Source organism: Dipodomys ordii, unplaced genomic scaffold (genome assembly GCF_000151885.1).
Source record: "Dipodomys ordii isolate 6190 unplaced genomic scaffold, Dord_2.0 Scaffold52, whole genome shotgun sequence".
NCBI lineage: Eukaryota > Metazoa > Chordata > Mammalia > Rodentia > Heteromyidae > Dipodomys > Dipodomys ordii.
The window spans coordinates 10,114,535-10,132,683 of record NW_012267268.1 but is presented as its reverse complement, the minus strand read 5'-3'; the positions used below and the strand labels follow the sequence as shown (position 1 = coordinate 10,132,683).

The following is an 18,149-nucleotide window of genomic DNA, read 5'->3' as shown; positions in this document are numbered from 1 at the left end:
CATGACAACTTGTACTTCTCATTGTTGCAACAGGTCCACCTGTATCCTTAAACAACTGGTTTTTCCCCATCTCCTCCTCAAGTTATACTGACATCAAATATAGTGAAAGCAGGGGTTATACTGTGGGGGAGGGACGTACAAAGCAACAAAGAGATAATCTTATAAATGCGTTAGAAACACATGCATGAAAGAATAAAACATTAAAATAAATAAAGTAAGGATTCAATCGTGTCTTTTAAAAGGGTATGAATGAAATGTAATAGCTCCTTAGTGGCACTAGTCTCCATGCTATTATCACTCTTCTTAATACACAATTATTATTCCTAATGGCATCTTAGAAAGATAACATTTCAGTAGAGTAATTGGATGAATACTGACCAAGCAACCATCCTTCCACCCCTGATTCCTGTTCTCCCTAAAGACATGGAGAGAGTTCTAACCTACATCCTCTACACATGCTCCTTCAGCCTCTGACCAAGCAGGAACTTTCATTCTCACCATACTTGCCCAAGGACCTACAAGAATGCTCAGGGAGTTCATTACTCTTACCTAGATCCTATCACCTCATTACCTTGTCAGTCATGACATTTATCACACAGGCCCAGAGTCCACAGACAAAGGGCAAACAAGTCAATAGCAGAGCCATTGGCAAGGATGAGGATTATCAGCAAAGAAAATCGATAGGAAGCGTGGGTTGTATGATCTTATTGCAATAGCTGCTGTCTTTAAGTACTGAGAGATGAAAGACACTTCACAGACTTTTCTGCTAACTTTATAACAAGTAAATAAGAGGAAACACTCATATTCCTACATCACAGATGAGGAAACCGGTTCAGAGAGGTCAAGATAATAGCAACATAAGCTAGCAAGGTCTCTTAGTGGAGTTGATCTAAAAGCTATCGTTTTGCAAACCCAGTCATATTTTACTTTATTGCCAAGTACTATCATAAGAAAGTAACTTATAGGGAGCCAGGAGATCTCATTTAATGCTTAATGGAAACTATTTGTAGGGTATTAGATCTGTTAATGCATTGTGACCTTGGATCTGTTACTCTAATGATGAGACTTGTTTCCTACTGTGTGTTTTATGCATGTGTATACACACAAGCACAGAGAAAGACATGCACACACCTTTTTTTTCAAGAAGCATAATAAGCATTTGGTACAATATTTGGTAATATATGTCTGTCAATATTGTATTGTATGCAGGAGGCTAAATCTTATAAATGGAACTCAGGTCTTTTCCTGAGAAATTCTTGAGAGGTAGTCTCTGAAATCCTCAAGTATAATACCAGAGTCCTGATTTTAAGTTCAGCTGACACACCAATATCACATGCTTATAACCAATCAGGGCAGCTTCACTTCTGACAATTTAAGCTTAAATAGCATCAGGAGAGTTTCCCTGGCTTAATGCTTTTAAGATGATTTTTCTAGAAGCAATATTGTCTCTATTCTGCCTCCACTAGCTACCAACTACAAATTAGAGTCAGTATCACCATTACCTGAGGTATTCATCCCCAGAACAAGAGGAAAATAAAATTCATGCTTAATTATGCCAAAGGTCAGGTATCATTTCTTCAGTCTCCTATAGATAACATTGAACTCTGAATAGCAACTGAAACCCAGGGTAGTTCTCAAAGGATGGGGCTGGATAGAGAGTCTTGACATGTTATCCTAATCATCATTACTGCCATTGCGAACCATTTATTAGGTGTTGATTATATGTCAGGCATACCATCTGTATTATCACCTCATTTTCCAGATAATAATAGGACTATAATAATATATACTTATATTTAATTGAGAAAACTGAATTTCTGAGAGCTAGGAAATTTGTCAATATCTCACTAATCAGTGGTGGAATTCTATTAGGTACCCAAAGCTGATTCCAAGGCCTAATTTAGGAGAAATATGTTGAAGTCCTGCCATGGTTAATGGCTGTTTCTTTTGTCTTTTTCAATGCACCAAGTCTGAAGATATAAGGTTTTGATGCAGAATGACTTAGTGGGAAAAGAGTATATGGACTGCCTGGAAGATCTCTTGTTATTTCTTAAAAAACAATATATGGGAGTCTCCACCAGTCTAACTAGGCTCATGTTGTCTACTTTCAGCTACCAGCTCCAACATTTACTCTGTTCGGGACATTGGATAAGACTTTTAAACTCTGTGACAATTTTCCCATCTAGCAAAATGGACTATTGTACATAAATGAGTTAACACAGGAGACAAGTATTTACATAGAAATATATTATTTGGTAATAATACTAATAATAGCTACCAGTTTGTATTTTGACATTCATATCCTGTAAGGATTATGTTGTTATTAGTTTTATTATCTGGTTACTGCGAAGAGAACTAGAATTTATTGCAGTTTACAAGAGAGATTCCAATGTCAATTTTTTGCTCAAGGCTAGCATTCTACCACTTGAGTCACAACTTCATTTATGGGTTTTAGTAATTAATTGGAGATAAGAGTCTCATGGACTTTTCTGCTTCTGATAGCCTCAAACTGAAATTCTCTGATCTCAGCCTCCTGAGTTGCTAGGATTATAGACACACTACATTGAGCCTGCATAATCAGAATTCTTAAAACAGAGATTGTTTGCTTGTTTTTATATGATCTACCACATTGATCAAGAAATGCTTTTATTTTCCTTGATTATGTTTGATCTAATTTTTTATCAATCACAGTAATTACACATGCCTTAAGTAAGCCACTTTACCATCCTGCTACTTTAACCAGGCCATGGTCTAGTTTAGAAAGAGAATCAGAAATGTTCTTTGCTACCAGCTGATCATAGGCTATATTTGCAAACAACATATCATCACATACCATTAATATCTTTGTTGCAATTATTTTTTACCTACTAGTATACAGACCGATATAAGTGATGGTAGCATTGTATAAGGCAAGGATATGTAGCTCAAAGAGGGATGTTTTGTTTGTACAATATTTTATGCTAGAACTGTGGCTCAAACTTAAAGCATCCTACTTTTGCTTAGCTTTTTATGCTCAACACTAGAATGCTGTCCCTGTGGTCACACCTCCATTTCTGGCTTTTTGCTGGTTACTTGAAAACATGCACTTACATTTTGAGAGTTAATTGAAGAGTCTCATTTTCTGGCTGGCTTCAATCTGCTATTCTCAGATCTCCGACTCTTAATTATCTAGGCTTACAGGCATGAGCCACAAGTGCCCAGAACAAAGAATGATTTTGCTCTTAAAAAAAATAGAGCAAGATACACTGTACTTATAACCTGACATATAGAATTGTAACCTTTTTGCTCAACTACTTAGTAATTTAAAAAAAAGAACTAAAAGTCTAAAAAATAGATGATGACCCAGAGCAGTGGAGTATGGAGGAAGCCTTTGTTCCCATTATGAAGTAATTCATATGACCCAGAAATAAATTGCATCCCAAAGAGAAGATATCAAACATTTCTGTTGAATGAAGAGAAATTAAATCACATGATAAGTTTTGCTGTGGGGGTGGGGATGTATTTCATTACTTTTAAAAAAAATAATAAGAAAAAAAGAACTCTTATAAGCCAGTTGAAATCCATTGTTGGTTATCTATGAAGTAGAAAATACTAGATGAGCTGGGCACTGGAGGCTCATACATTTAATTCTAGCTATTCAGGATGCTGAGATCTGAGGATTATGGTTCAAAGCCAGCCTGGTCAGAAAAATCTGTGAGACCTTTTTTTTTTTAGTTGGTAGTGGGACTTGAACTCTGGGCTTGGGCCCTGTCCCTCAGCTCTTCAGCTCAAGGCGAGCACTCTACCACTTAAGCCACAGCACCACTTCTGGTTTTCTAGTGGTTTATTGGAGATAAGAGTCTCACAGACTTTCCTGCTCAGGCTGGCTTTGGACCTCAATCCTCAGATCTCAGCCTCCTGAGTAGTTAGAATTACAGGTGTGAACCACTGGCACCGGGCTTCTGTGAGATTCTTATATCCACTTACCCACCAGAAAACCAGAAGTGGTACTGGGATCAAATGGTAGAGTGCTCACCTTGAACTGAAGAGCTGAGGGACAGCAACCAGGCCCAGAGATCAAGCCCCATGACTGACCGAAAAAAATTAGATGAGTATTTGGGAAATTGGGTAATTACAGAAATCTTATATTTTAAGGTATTTAAATCATACTATCCACTTCATGGAGCAGAAGGTGAAGGAGACACAGAAAGACTGACAAATCAGACTGTTGACACTATGTGAGCTTCTGCATTGAGCAGAATTCTACCCCAGGAACCTGTTGTATTCAAATACAAACACATTTTTTTTCTTTTTGCCATCATTGTTTATGCTGGATCACATTAATCTACTCTGGACTCAGAGCTAGTTGATAGTGACTTTCTCTCATGTCTTGGACCTTGAGGCAGAAATTCGCATTCAGAACATTCCTATAGGTCTCTTTTAAGTCATCTTTGCAGTCACTTTTCCATACACATTAAAACATAGTTCTGTCAAGCACACATAGCTGATGCCTGTAATCCTACCTATTCAGGAGGCTGAGATCTGACGATTGCATTTTGAAGCCAGTGTGGGCAAGCTTTATATTGGAGACTCTGATCTCCAATTAACCACCAAAAAGCTGGAACTGAAGTCATGACTACATTGGTAGAGAGCTAGCTTTGAGCAATAAATGCTCAGAGACAGAGCCTAAGAGTTAAAGTCAAGCCCTGGGACCAGAAAAACAAATACAAAACAAACAAACAAAAATGAGGGAGGGATAACAATATTCAACAAGAAATGTACTCAGGGGCTGGGAATGTGGTTTAGTGGTCAAGTTCTTCCCTAGCATGCATGAAGCCCTGGGTTTGGTTTCTTAGTAGCACATACACAGAAAAGGTCTGAAGTGGCGCTGTGGCTCAAGTCAAAGAGTGCTAGCCTTGAGCACAAAGAAGCCCAGGGGCATTGCCCAGCCCTGAGTACAAGCCCCATGACTGACAAAAAAGAAAATACTTTCCTTTAATATCTTATAGAAGCCTTCTGTAGCTTTGTGAATAATCCACTATCATTTATATTTCACAATGAGGAACTACAAACAAGTTAGATAAATTCTACAATGTCTCATAACAGTTAATAATAGGAAAGAGATTCAAGCACAGATCAATTTACCCCTGAAAAGCTAAGCATATTATACTCTATAATTTTATTTCTTTTATTTATTTTGTTATTGAGTACACCAGATTTGAATCATAAGAAGATCCCAACTGTGCACAAAATAAAGAAAGGAGCACTTCAGGATACATTTAATTTGACAGCATCAATTTTGCTGTTTGCTAAAATGTCAGCCATAACTCCCTTCTACTTCACAAGATGCTTGGAGAATGTTTAACATGAGAACATTGGGGTGTTCATTTAGTAATTCTGTGACATTGGAAGATTTAGTTTCTTTCAGAAACTACATTGATACTTCTGTTAGAAGTATCAATTTTTTGGAATTCTAAAATTTGCTTGATGGTCCATTTTTGTAACAACAACATGTTAGACCCAGGTTTGAAATACACACAGAAGTCACAATCTCTTTAAATCTAAAGATTTTTCATTTAAATTTTAAACATATTAAGTAATTTTCAGCAATACATGATGTCCAATCTCTGATGTAAAAGGCTAGAAGCAAAAAATAACCTTTGCATATCAATAAATGTCAGTAAACAAACCTAACTTTAAACCTGGCATTATGTTATGACTTGCCATAGATAAGAGCAAACATAGAAACCATGTAAATGGCTGCATGAACTGTGCTGGTAAGTGATCTGCCAGAAGAACCTTCAGGATAGGAATGGTTTTATTTATTATAGGATTCTAAAATATCAAGGCTACTTTCCAAAAATTTATTAAATCACTCTCCTCTAGAATAGGGAATTGCTCTTCCTCTTACTAAAAGAAAATGAATTAACTTGGCTTTGCTTTACAGTAGAGTGCTATTCGTAGTCCTGAAGAGAGGCATTTTTTGCACACCTTTCCTTCACATCTACTATGAAAAATCCTTAGTACATAGGAGAAAATGTCCTACAAAGTAATCTTCTCTAAACTGTGGAGTACAATAACATTTGTCATTAATCTCACTTGCCAACTTCTCACCATTCCTCTCCTCTACACCCTCATACATGGTCTTAGTTTCTTTGCTTTCTAATGGTCCCCAGGTTTAATGTACCCCCTTAATAATGAGACTGGTGTTCATAATACCTCTTTCATATTCAGTTAGAGACCATTCAGAGACAATGAATTTTGAGACATTGTTATTTCTAATCCCTAATCCCCAAGCCTAACAGCTGTATGGATTGAGAGTCCATTTGTTTTTAGGCTGAGGTCTCTTAGAGCAAGAAAGTCATTTTACTGAGCTCTTGTTTCCGAATTGTAATCTACTTGTTTCTTACTTGATAATGACAGAATATCAGAAACAAAATCAAAGGGCTAGTGGTTATGGTCCATGCCTATAATCCTAGCTACTTGGTAGGAAGAGATCGAGATGATTTTGGTTAAAAGCATACCTTAAAAAAATGCTAAACCATCTTAAACAACAAGCTATGGGTGTATTCTGGTCATTCCTATAATCACAACTATGCAAGAGGCATGGGTAGGAGGGCTATGGCCAAATCTGGTCCTGAAAAAGTACAAAGCCTGATCTAATAACTAAATAATAATAAATAAGTGATAAATAATAAAAGTATATAAAATAAACATATAAATAAGTATATATAAATAAAATGCATATATATAATAAATAAATAAGTAGATAAATAAAACCTAAAGACAAGAAGGGTGTGGAATGTGCACATCTTAAAAAGTAGAGTTTCTGCCTAGCAATTATGAGACCCCCAAGTTTAAACCTGAGTATTATCAGGAAGGGAAAGAAAAGGAAAAGAAGTAAACTAGAAAAAAATAAAAGAAAAAAAACAAAATGCTTAAAGAGGGATACAAATTGACCAATCTTAATAATGAGATGTACAAGACACTACCTTTAAAATGAACTTTACAACTTTGTAGTTGGGGAGGTGAGGAAGGAAGGGATGGTAGAGGAAAAACAAAAGAGGAGGCAACAATGCTCCATAGGAAATATACTCATTATCTTATTCATGTAAATGTAACTCCTCTGTACAGTATTTTTACAATAAATATATACATAAAAAAGAAAAACAAAACAAAAACAAAATAAAAAAAGAAACCAAAAAAAGAAGAAAATGATCGTGTCAATCAAATGCATACTGCCTTGATTTAATTTACATCCTATTTGTCTTCTTGTTAGTTTAACTCCAAAGTTTCAAAGGTGCTTTGAACACAGTAGCAAGATTCCTGAGGGAATAACAAAGAAGAAAATGCTGCTGGAGCTTCTAGTACAAAGCAAAGTCTGGGCTTCAAGTGAAATGCTTTCCCCCAAGCTTCTAAGCATCAACTTCCAAGAATCTTTTAAGCTTCTTCTGATTTGGTTGACTTGAGGATTCAATGACCGTGTGTGTGTGTGTGTGTGTGTGTGTGTGTGTGCGTGTGTGTGTGTGTGTAAATAGATGTTTGTAGGAAGGGAGGATAGTATTGGGGATTGTACCATGCTTGCAAGGGAAGCATTATCATGGCTCCAGCATGACCCCAAATATATTAAAATAGCACATGATAATACTTATGCAGACTCTAAAATGTAATTCTACTTCATTAAATTCTACTTCATTCCAGGAAAGGTTTCCAATACCTTGATGGAATCTTTCATAAGCAAAGAGCTGCCAGATGTTACAACTCATGCATGCAATCTAGGGAATAGAGATGGATATCAGGAGGATTACATTCAAGGCCAACTCAGGAAAAAATATTTTCAAGATCCCTTATCTCAAGCAATGGAAACCTGTTCAGGTGTAATGAGATATACTTGTCATCTTTTCTATGGAGGAATCATAAATAGGAAAATAAAAGCCCAGACATGAGCCAAAGAAGAAAAGACAGAGCAAATAGAGCTATAAGTATGCTCTAAGTGTTAGAGTAACTGCTATCAAGTAAGAAGTCCTGAGTCAAAATTCAGTAGCAGTGGAGAAGGAGGTGAAATAACAAAGAAGAATCTTAAGCATTTTCAGAAAATGTTTCCATTGAATGAGGGTAATTACCTCCCTCACCTATACAGTAATCCATAAAGCATTATTAGAATTGCACTGCAGAAAAATAACTGAGCTAAGTGGAAGAAGATTGGGAATTTTAAGCCTTGAGTTTTCCCACAAGGGTGATGTAGAAACTAAAATTCTAACAGTAAGCTTGAAGGAAATCTGGATGAAAAGGAAAATCATCTAATGCAATAGGGAATATACAAAAAATCCTACCCAAAGGAGAGAAACATATGAATAACAACCAAAAGAAATCAAAAGCAAAACTGATAACAGTCATATATCATGACATTAATATTAATAACATTCCTATTGTGAGTTCAACCAGAGGCTCAATCTCAGTGAAGTTTGAAGCTCATTTATATTCTTCCTCTGTTCAATGAAAAATATAAAATAAACAAGAGAAACAAAATTATCCCAAATTGAGCATGCCTCCTGGCAATTGGCAGAACAAATGCAAATATTACCTGAAGGAGATTTATTCAAATTTTGATCCTTAAGGTTCCAACAGATGAATTTTAACTACATGTGCATAAGGTATGTGTATATTGCAAATGTGGGTTTGTATGAGTGTTTTTATGCATATCTGTGTGTGCATGTGAACATAGAGACACATACATAGCAAAAAGATATAGCTAGCATGGGAGCTGAAAAAGAGACGGTAATTGATTTGAATCCCACAAGTTTCAAATATGGAATTAGCAATGACAATAGGTTCAATAACTACAAGTAAAATGTTTAGAGATATAAAACAACACAACCAAGACATGACCAGGAAGAAGAGAATCTCTTAATCAACAGTCATGTGCACAAAAAAGAATAAAGTATAATTTTTAGGAACAAAGATATTATGAGATAATTGAAATTTCAAGGAAGATAATAATAAAGGATAAGTAAATGAAGAATAATGTTCAACATTTCTGGCCATAAAAGAAATGCAAATCACAACAACACTGAGATTCCATCTTACCCCAGTTAGAATAGCAATTATTAAGAAAACTAACAACAAATGCTGGCAAGGATGGAATCAAAAGGAAACTCTCTTACAATGTTGACGGGAACATAAACTTGTCCAGATACTGTAGTGAGAAGCAGTATAGAGGTTCCTCAAAAAATTAAATGTTGAACAACTTTGTGACTCAGTAATTGCTTTGTATTCTAGTTGAACACAAAGAAGGCTACAGTAATGCCACCAGCAAAACCATGTTCACTGCAACACTATTTACCATAGATAAGATATGGATTCAGCTCAAATGCCCCCAAATGGATAAACAGATAGAGAAAATATGGAATATATACACAATAGAATCCTATTCATCCATCAGAAAGAATTATATTGCACTATTCATAAGAAATAGAAAGATTTGGGGAAAAAATGTTTAGTGAAGTAACCCAGAACCAGAGAAACAAAGATTGTATGACTTCTCTCAATCTTTGTAGCTAGAATGTGCCTAATCTATAAGTATACACAATGAATTGTATGTAAGCAGTTACAAATGAATTATCAAGTATAATAGAGTCTATGGAGAACTCAAATAGTAAAACTCTTTAAAAAGACTAAGTCAAAGACCAACTAACTAAATACCAGGAAATAAATACTTACAATATGGGGGTGAGGCCGAGGAGAGAGGAGTAGATAAATGAATGAAGGCTGGGGAGGGGGGAGGGGGGGAAATACAGACAAGAATTCATTGTATATCCCACAAAATTAAGAAACTAAATGAAGGTGTAGTGTGAAGGGGTGTGAAAAATTTGAAGGGATGACACATATCAAGATGCATTGTATACTAAATTGCTTTGTTAAATGACAAAAAATTAAAGGCATATCCTAAAAGAAAAGAAAAATTAAGGAAGAGAGGGATGGGTGAGAATGTTAGAAGGGTAACATTGATGAAGACACACTGTATTCATAATCTGTTTTGAAGTATAACAGCCTGGGTGCTGGTGGCTCATACCTATTACTCTAGCTACTCAAGAGGCTGAGATCTAAGGATCATGGTTCAAAGCCAGACCAAGCAGAAAAGTCCCCGTGAGACTTTTAGACTCTAATCTCCATTTAACTACTCAAAATCTGGAGCTCTGTGGCTCAAGTGGTAGAGTGCTAGTCTTGAGCACAATTTGGCTCAGGGACAGCACCAAAGACCTGAGTTCAAGCCCATCAACTGCAACAACAAAACAGCAACAACAACAAATTAAACTATATATAAAGGGAAAACTATACTATATTATACTGTACTATATTCATTCATGGAATGCCATTATGGATCACTTCACATTGTTCAATTACTATGCACTAAATAAAACAATAAAAAAATCCTAAGAAGTTGGGCCCAGTGTCACATGCTTGAAATATCAAGTATTTGGGAGGCAGAGATAAGAGGATTAATGCTTAAAGCTATCCAGGAAAAAGGCTAGCAAGACTGTCACTTAAATAATGAGTTGGTGTGTTGCCCCATACCTATAGTCCTAGCTTCTCTAGAATCCAAGGTTGGAAGACTATGCTATAGGGTGGCACTGAACAACAAATGTGAGACTTCATTTGGAAAATATCTAAAACAAAAGGAGCAGACAACATTATGCAAGTGATAGAGTGCTTGCTGAGCAAGCACAAGGCCCTGAATTCAAAACCCCAGTATGGCCACAAAATTAAATCCATAATCAGTGAAAAAAAAATGACTCATGATGAATTATAGGGAAGTATGTAGCCATGTAGAGAAAAGTATAAAATTTGAAGACAAAATCAAATCAACTGCTCAGAATACAAATTGGTGTCTTATAATAAAATACTGTAAGAAATACAACTATTTCAGAAGTCTAAAATTTCCAATTCAAATCTAAATGAAGATAATGTATAAAAAGTAACATTTGATATGATGGGGATTTTTGAGAACTAATACATAAAGATGAATAATGCCTATAAACAATACACACATACATACAAATTCCAGAATCATAAAACTATAAGATACATTAAGAAGTCTACAACAAGAGAGGATAATTACTGCAACAAACCTAAGAAAATAAGATTTTCAATGTAGTTGGTGCATGTTGTAGATAGGAATTCCCACAGGAATTTCCAGAAGATTGACAGGAGATTTTCCAACAGCAAACACTGGAGCCAGGAGGCCAGGATGAAGAGATGCGCCAGAGAACATGTTTTACTAGTGGAAATGGATGGAGGCATCCTGACATTCATCATTTCTGGAAGTGTAATATCTCCTAATTGGGAACATTGTAAGCTAACATCATAACACCCCTGACTGCAGAGTTATTCCTAGCAACCAGTACAATGGGTCCTTCTCAACTCCAAATCCTTTAGTCACACTTGAGGGAAAATATCATTTGATATTGAACTAAAAGACCCTCAGACAGAAAAAAGTGTATCAAAAGGATTTGTTTCAGAGTGAAGGTAATCAACTCTGGAAGAAAGTAAAAACATCTAAGGTACAGGAAACAATGGAAAACATAAAGGTTGGCTATATGATTAATAAATAAAATAAACACATATACAGATAAATAAGTACTGTATTAAGAATAGGGATTGGAATAAGAAATAAAGAGAAATCCCTCTTTGACCTACTTCTTCCCTGCTTTTCCTTAGTTCTGTGGTGTGTATAATGAATTCTTGCCTGCATCCTTCCTCCTTTATTCTTTTATTCCACTTGATGGAGAGGGGGTGAAAAAAATGTGACACAGATTAAGAAGCAAGTTAAGAAAAAGTGAAGGAAGCAGTGGATTGGGGGTGGTGGGTGCAATTGTTGAAAAGGTAACATTGGCACTGTATTCATGAATTGCTTTGTTGAATGGTAACTACTTAAATATAATTTAAAAAACACCCTAATAAAGAAAAATAATGCCAACACCGGTGGCCCATGCCTGTAATCCTAGCAACTCAGGAGGCTGAGATATGAGGATCATGGTAAAAAGCCAACCCAGGTAGGAAAGACTGTGAGACTCCTATCTCCAATGAACCACCAGAAAACCGGAAGTGGTGCTGTAGCTCAAGTGGTAGAATGCTAGGCTTGAGCTGAATAGCTGATGGACAACGTCCAGGCCCAGAAATCAAGCCCCATGACTGACCAAAAAAAAAAAAAAAAAGGAAAAAAGAAAAATAATCACTTAACACATAAGAAAAATCTGGATAAGTAAATTTGTACCTTAAAAACAAAGAAATAAATCAACCCCAAAATCATTACTATCAATTGGTTCATTAAACTTTCATTTTGGAAATGGAAATTGACATTTTAGAGTGAGTACAATTGCCTTTCTGAACTCCAGTTATGTTCAGTCATGTTCAGTCTTGGTACCATGAATCACTCTCTGCAGCCATTTTTTTACTAACCTTCTCCCATCTCTTGTAAGTTGATATTCTATCTGTACTGGGGCCACAGTGGTTTAGTGTTTTATCTACCACCAGAAAGTAATCAATATTTCCCAAGGATTTGGTCAGAATTTCTGGTGAGTTACCCATGAAACTCTAAAAAGATTCCCTATTTAGTACTACAACAAAAGAAACTAGTGTTTTGTCTTAATATTAATTCCTGCTTGAATTGCCCTGTGTTACCACTGTTTGCTACTCTACACTGGGGCTGACAGAGTAACTGGATGTTGTTAGGTTCATAGGAAAAGTCAGACCAATAAGAAACCAGGCAGATATATGTCCAACTCTGTAAGTAATCTTGAATTATGAAAGGATCTTGATGAATTGAAAAACAGAGATGAACAGATTAGGTATAAAAACTAACTTCAGCTCTCCTTCATAGGATTATAGAAAAGGCTTAAAGAAAAAAGAATTAAAAGGATGAGAAGAGAATAGACAAGCCAAATTCTAACCAAAGCAAAATTTTAATCTCTGTTATTAATAATAGGAAAAGCAGATATAAGCTCAAAAAGATAATTAAAGAGGTAATATAAAGGTGATAAAATGTTCAAATCATCACAAGGATATGAAAATCTCAATCTTGTATGAACTTAGTAAATACCCTCTTACAGAAAATGGAAATTCAAAGCAATTTTCAGTAGAAAAACAAAACTATTATAAAAATTTTCATTTTTTTTTTGCTGGTCCTGTGGCCTGGGCACAGTCTCTGAGCTTCTTTTGCTCAGGCTAGGGCTCTACCACTTGACCCACAACTCCACTTCCAGTGTTTTTGGTAATTTACTAGAGATAGTGTTTCAGACTATCCTGCCTGAGCATGATTTGAACTGCCATCAACCTCTTGAGTAGCTAGGATTGCAGGTGTGAGCCACTGGTGACTCTGACAATTGTTCAATTTCTCTATTTCATTTTAGTAAAAGTTAAGTAAATTAAGCAAAAATGTAAGTTATTAAAAAACGATTCATGTAAAATTTAAATTCAAATATTATTTTATGTAATTACTCTAGTGTTTTATCTTTCTGAAATTAATAATATGAGCCAGTCTCTAGCCTTGCCACACATACATTTTAAACATATCCTACATCATATATCTTGAATCTAGATCAAGGATATCATGAGAGCATGATCTCAATCACTCAAGAGCCCAATGACAATGATTTACTTATTACTTTTAATGAAGTGCACCAGAAATGTATAGAATAGAATGAACAGACCTGTGATTTTACCCAGGGTAAGTGACCTTACTGGCCTGAATTCAGCTTCAGGGGAGAAGTTGTAACTGAGTCGAAATTGCTGGTCCATCTGTGGGAAGATAGAAACAAAGGGACATCAATGGAGAGGAAATCAAAAGAAAGAAAGAAAATTCTACTGGGAAACAGCCTGATAAAGCACATGGAGCAGACCCTCTTCTGGAGTATCTCCTAAGAGAGAGATCAAAAATGTCCTGAGGTCTCCCACAATATACCAAAAATACTCACTCCTTTGTTCATTGTGAAATGGATATGTTCACAGGTATGTTTGCCCAGAAAAAAAAATCCTCACAGGTGCTTTACACCCCACTGAGATTTTTCTCACCAATCCTTTTCTATAACCAAGTAAACAAAAACCTACTCAGAATTTGCTGGGCAGGATTCATATTAAAAAGGAACTCATTCCCTGCTCCTCCTTGTTTCTCTCTGTTCTCTCTGCTCCTACCTGCTCCCCACCCTGTGATGTTTAGGGTCACCAATGTATTCCACTTAACATTGCCACCTGGCTTTACTCTGGAATAGACTGAGGGGTACCAGTGGCTCACACTTGTGATCCTAGCTACTCAGGAGGCTGAGATCTGAGGATCATGGTTTGAGGCCAATTTACAGCAAAAAAGTCTGTGAGACTCTTATCTCTACAATTAATCACAATGGAGGAGGAGGAGAAGAAGGAGGAGGGAGAGAAGAATGAGGGGGAGGAAGTGGAGGAAGAGAAGGAGAGGGAGGAGGGGAAGGAGAAAAGGAGGAGAGAGAAGAGAAAGTGGAGGAGGGGGAGGAAGAGGAGGAGGAGGAAGAGAAAGAGGAGGAGGAGGAGTCATTGTTAAAAGTAAAGTTGTGCCCCAGGTTGTAGAGTACCAGTGTTGAGCACAGAAGCTCAGAGACAGTGCCCAGGTGCTGAGTTCAAGCCCCAGGACCAGCACCAATTTTTTTTAAGAATTAAATTTCATTTTTTATTTTATTTTTTTCAGAACTAGAAATTAGTTTTATTAAAATTATTATTTAAGTTTCCATGTTTCATATGAGCACATATAAATAAGACAAAATAGTCACTTAGAATTTGTTATTTTCCTTTGGTTTAAGAAGTTAATAACTTACTTAAGGGCACATTTTGTTCCTTTGTGTCTCTGTCTTTGGAATCTCACATTAATAGCCCGAACAAGATTTCAGCAGCTCAAACCAAGACCCAAATTTACAGTGCTTTGGTTATTTTTCTTTAGAGCCTAAGTAGAATTAAATAGCAATAAATTGCATTTTGATAGATATTTGGATGTAGAACAGAGAGCAGATAGGCTATGTGAACAGTTGCCATTGACAGCCCTAGGATCAGAAGACTTTGAGGGTCTGCTGGAATCTTCCAGGATTTCTAGGGCTCACCCTTAGTGATCCTCCCTTGCCTCGTCCACTGCAAGCTCTACTTGTTTGCTTCTCTGAAGCTCTCTGAGCAGTGCTCCCTGTCCCTCCCCACTTTGATTTTCTCCCCCTTCTAGTCAGATCTAGTTGGTCTCTTTCAAGCTCTCCTCTAAATATGCATATGATGTTATCCTTTGAAAGGATCCCAGACATTTGCAGTGATTGAAATGAAGCAGCAAACCTACACCTCTCATCTTTTTCCTGCCTCTTCATTATGGACCTCCTAGCCTTTTGGTAGTTTCTGCTATAACTGAAGTCATAGGCTGTGACCTATGGCACACAATTAAAGGCTATGTTACTCTTTTGTGAATTAAATTACCTTGTAACAATATTGGACAATCACATGCGTGGGACATGATGCTAAAGCATATTTCCAAATCTATTTCTCCCTAGAATATCATGAAACAGGTATAACATCCCAAAGATATAGATGGATTATTTCATAATAGATGTCATGGAGACAATAACTTTGTCAAATCCATACATAATCACAAGAACTGTGTGTCCCATAGTCAAGTGGCTCACGCATCACAGGACATCTTATCTATTTGTTATTCCTCCCTATATATGTGAATATCTTGTTGAGAAAATGGTATCATTTTATTTCTACGTTTCTAGAGTATACCTTAAAACATTGAGTGTCCAATGTGTGAGGCTCTTTCAAGGATTCCCCGATGCCACCTCTGAAATTGATAGCTTTGTCAGGTTAGCTGGCCTTCTCCATTCTAGTCATGGCTGTTATCTCCAAGCTTACATTATTAATGCTACCTTATAATAGTGATCTTTCTCTCTCTCCCCTTTCCCCCTCTCTCTTTCCCTCTACCCTCCCTTTACTAATATTAGTTCTTTGAGGTTCCAGATCGCATAAAGCCACATATTTTTTTAAGGCCTATGAGAACAACTGGCAAATTTTGCCACATAAATATTTTATCCTTGTTCTCTTTTTATCTGTAGGGCTTGTGATGACAGAGTCACCAGGATGTTTCTTGTGGATGCCAATTCGGTCTTTGGCACCCTGGGTTCTACTCATCATTTCCTCATAGCTCCAGATTTAGTCCTTGTCTTCAAGGGTTCTCTTCCTGTGCCTAACTTGGCTCCTATTCTGTCTTTGGGAGTGCCCCTTCCAGTAGGGTCTGGAGGCTTCCCATGATGCTTTGCTTCCCAGGCTCCTGGAAGTAGAGCTAATGTAAAGCAAAGAAAAGAGCAGCTGAAGGATTTTTAGAAGTAGAGGTTGAGCAGAGACTGCTCTGGCTTCTGGTCCTCACCTCCTACCAAGATGCTTAGGGTCAGAAATTCACTGGCCCCTGACACACCTCTGTTCACAAGTCATGCATAGGAGAGCTAATTGCTCGTGTATGCAACTCATGTCTTTTTGTGAGAACTTACTGCTGCTTATAATGTAAACCAGATGATTAATGAAAGAGCAAGGAGTAAGTGAACTCAGCCAAAGAAGCTTTTAGAAGAATTTGTCTTTCCCAAGATTAGGAGAAGAAGGTAGAATGACTCAAAGGATTCTTAAAACGGCTGATAAATGGCTCAGGGAATAATTTCCAGCTAGTGGGAAATGCAGAGTTTTATCACACTTTTTTAAGCCTATTTTCTTACCAGTTCTCCTAAGGTGTGAGTTATTAAGGATGAAAGCACTATAGCCCTTTATACCCTTTGGATGGCTGAAGCTTGCCCACTGTCCTAGACAAGCTTTGCTGGCCTCAGAACCTACATAATTGTTGCTACTCTCAGAACCTAGAAAATTCAGTGACCTTGACAAGCTATTAAATGGAAAGGGCAAAGAAATAAAATAAACACACACACATATTTAGGCTTTGGGCTTGGTCCTTAGTATGGTTATTTAGAATATATTTTACTTTATTCATCCTTGTTCATGCAAATTTATGCATGTATATATGTGTGTTTATCTGTACATACACATAAATGTGTCACACATGTGTATAAACACATGTATAGATAGGAATGTAGATGTAATATGAAAGTAGAGTCAAGGTCTCCAAGATGAATAACTCATCTAAGAGCACATAGCACAAATAGCAAAGCAAGAACTGCCACTTGAGCCTGATTCTCTAAGGATGACTTTCAATCAGTCAGCTTCATCTCTCAGAGAAAGGAATTATCCAGTTGGTTTCAAAGACAGCTCTTCATTATCATTTATAGCTTAATGTTGTGTAGATATTTGATTATACTATCTCAATTTGTGCTATGTTATCAGTGTGTTTTAAATAATGATATTGAATTTTGCCTCCACCACCAGGGCTTGGAGGAACTTCCAGACCCTCCAAACCTTAAAATTTACTAGCTAATTTCTAGGGTTTCTTGCTTGTTTTGGATCCCAAGATCTCCAGATTTCTGAGGCGACATAAACAGAGGGGATAAGAGTAACAACTTAGGACTGGGTTATTGGGGAATCTAGTCTGAACAGAGATTTTGACTGGCTGAATAAGATGAGAACCACCTGCCCTCTCTCTAACAGGAATGGGTAGTTCCCAAGGTATTCTCTTCAGTTCTAAGGTAGAGCTGCTGTTTTTTTCTGGTTGCACTGAGGAGCTTGTTTTGGGGGAGAAAGAAAAAGAGATCCAGATTGGGTAAATGGGATGTGAGTGTCAGGGAGACAAATGTGCTATATTCCCCTGCCAGTAAATGGGATCAAAGTTAAAACACAAAAGGTTTTTCCCTTCCTTCTTTCTGCTCTCTCAGCACTTTCCAAATAGTATGCGCTCACCCAATAGGTTATCACAGACTGTAAATTGATTGGGGGAAATTATTTAGATGGAGAAGGGAAAGAAATCCATCTTATTGCACTCTCCATGTGCCATTTGTAGGTTTTAGTTGTAGAAAAGAAGACAGGAAGCATGAAGAAAGAGGAAAGAGGAGTTATATGTAAAATACTCACTAGAATCACCCCACTTTTCCTACCAGGATCTCAGTCAAAACATATGGATAAGACATTAACTTTCCTTGCAGTTTGGCCCAAACAAGATTTCTTCAAAAGGCTTTCCTCTT

General features: G+C 36.8%; 1 protein-coding gene across 2 annotated transcripts in view; it reads right to left on the bottom strand.

Annotated features, from left to right (window-relative positions):
• Positions 1–18,149, bottom strand: part of Cntnap5 (contactin associated protein-like 5) — a 921,488-nt gene that overhangs the window by 32,252 nt on the left and 871,087 nt on the right. For both annotated transcript variants that reach the window (XM_013020681.1, XM_013020682.1), the window contains exon 21: positions 13,689–13,776. In XM_013020681.1, the coding sequence (XP_012876135.1) occupies positions 13,689–13,776 (88 nt within the window). The remainder of the gene's footprint in view (positions 1–13,688; positions 13,777–18,149) is intronic.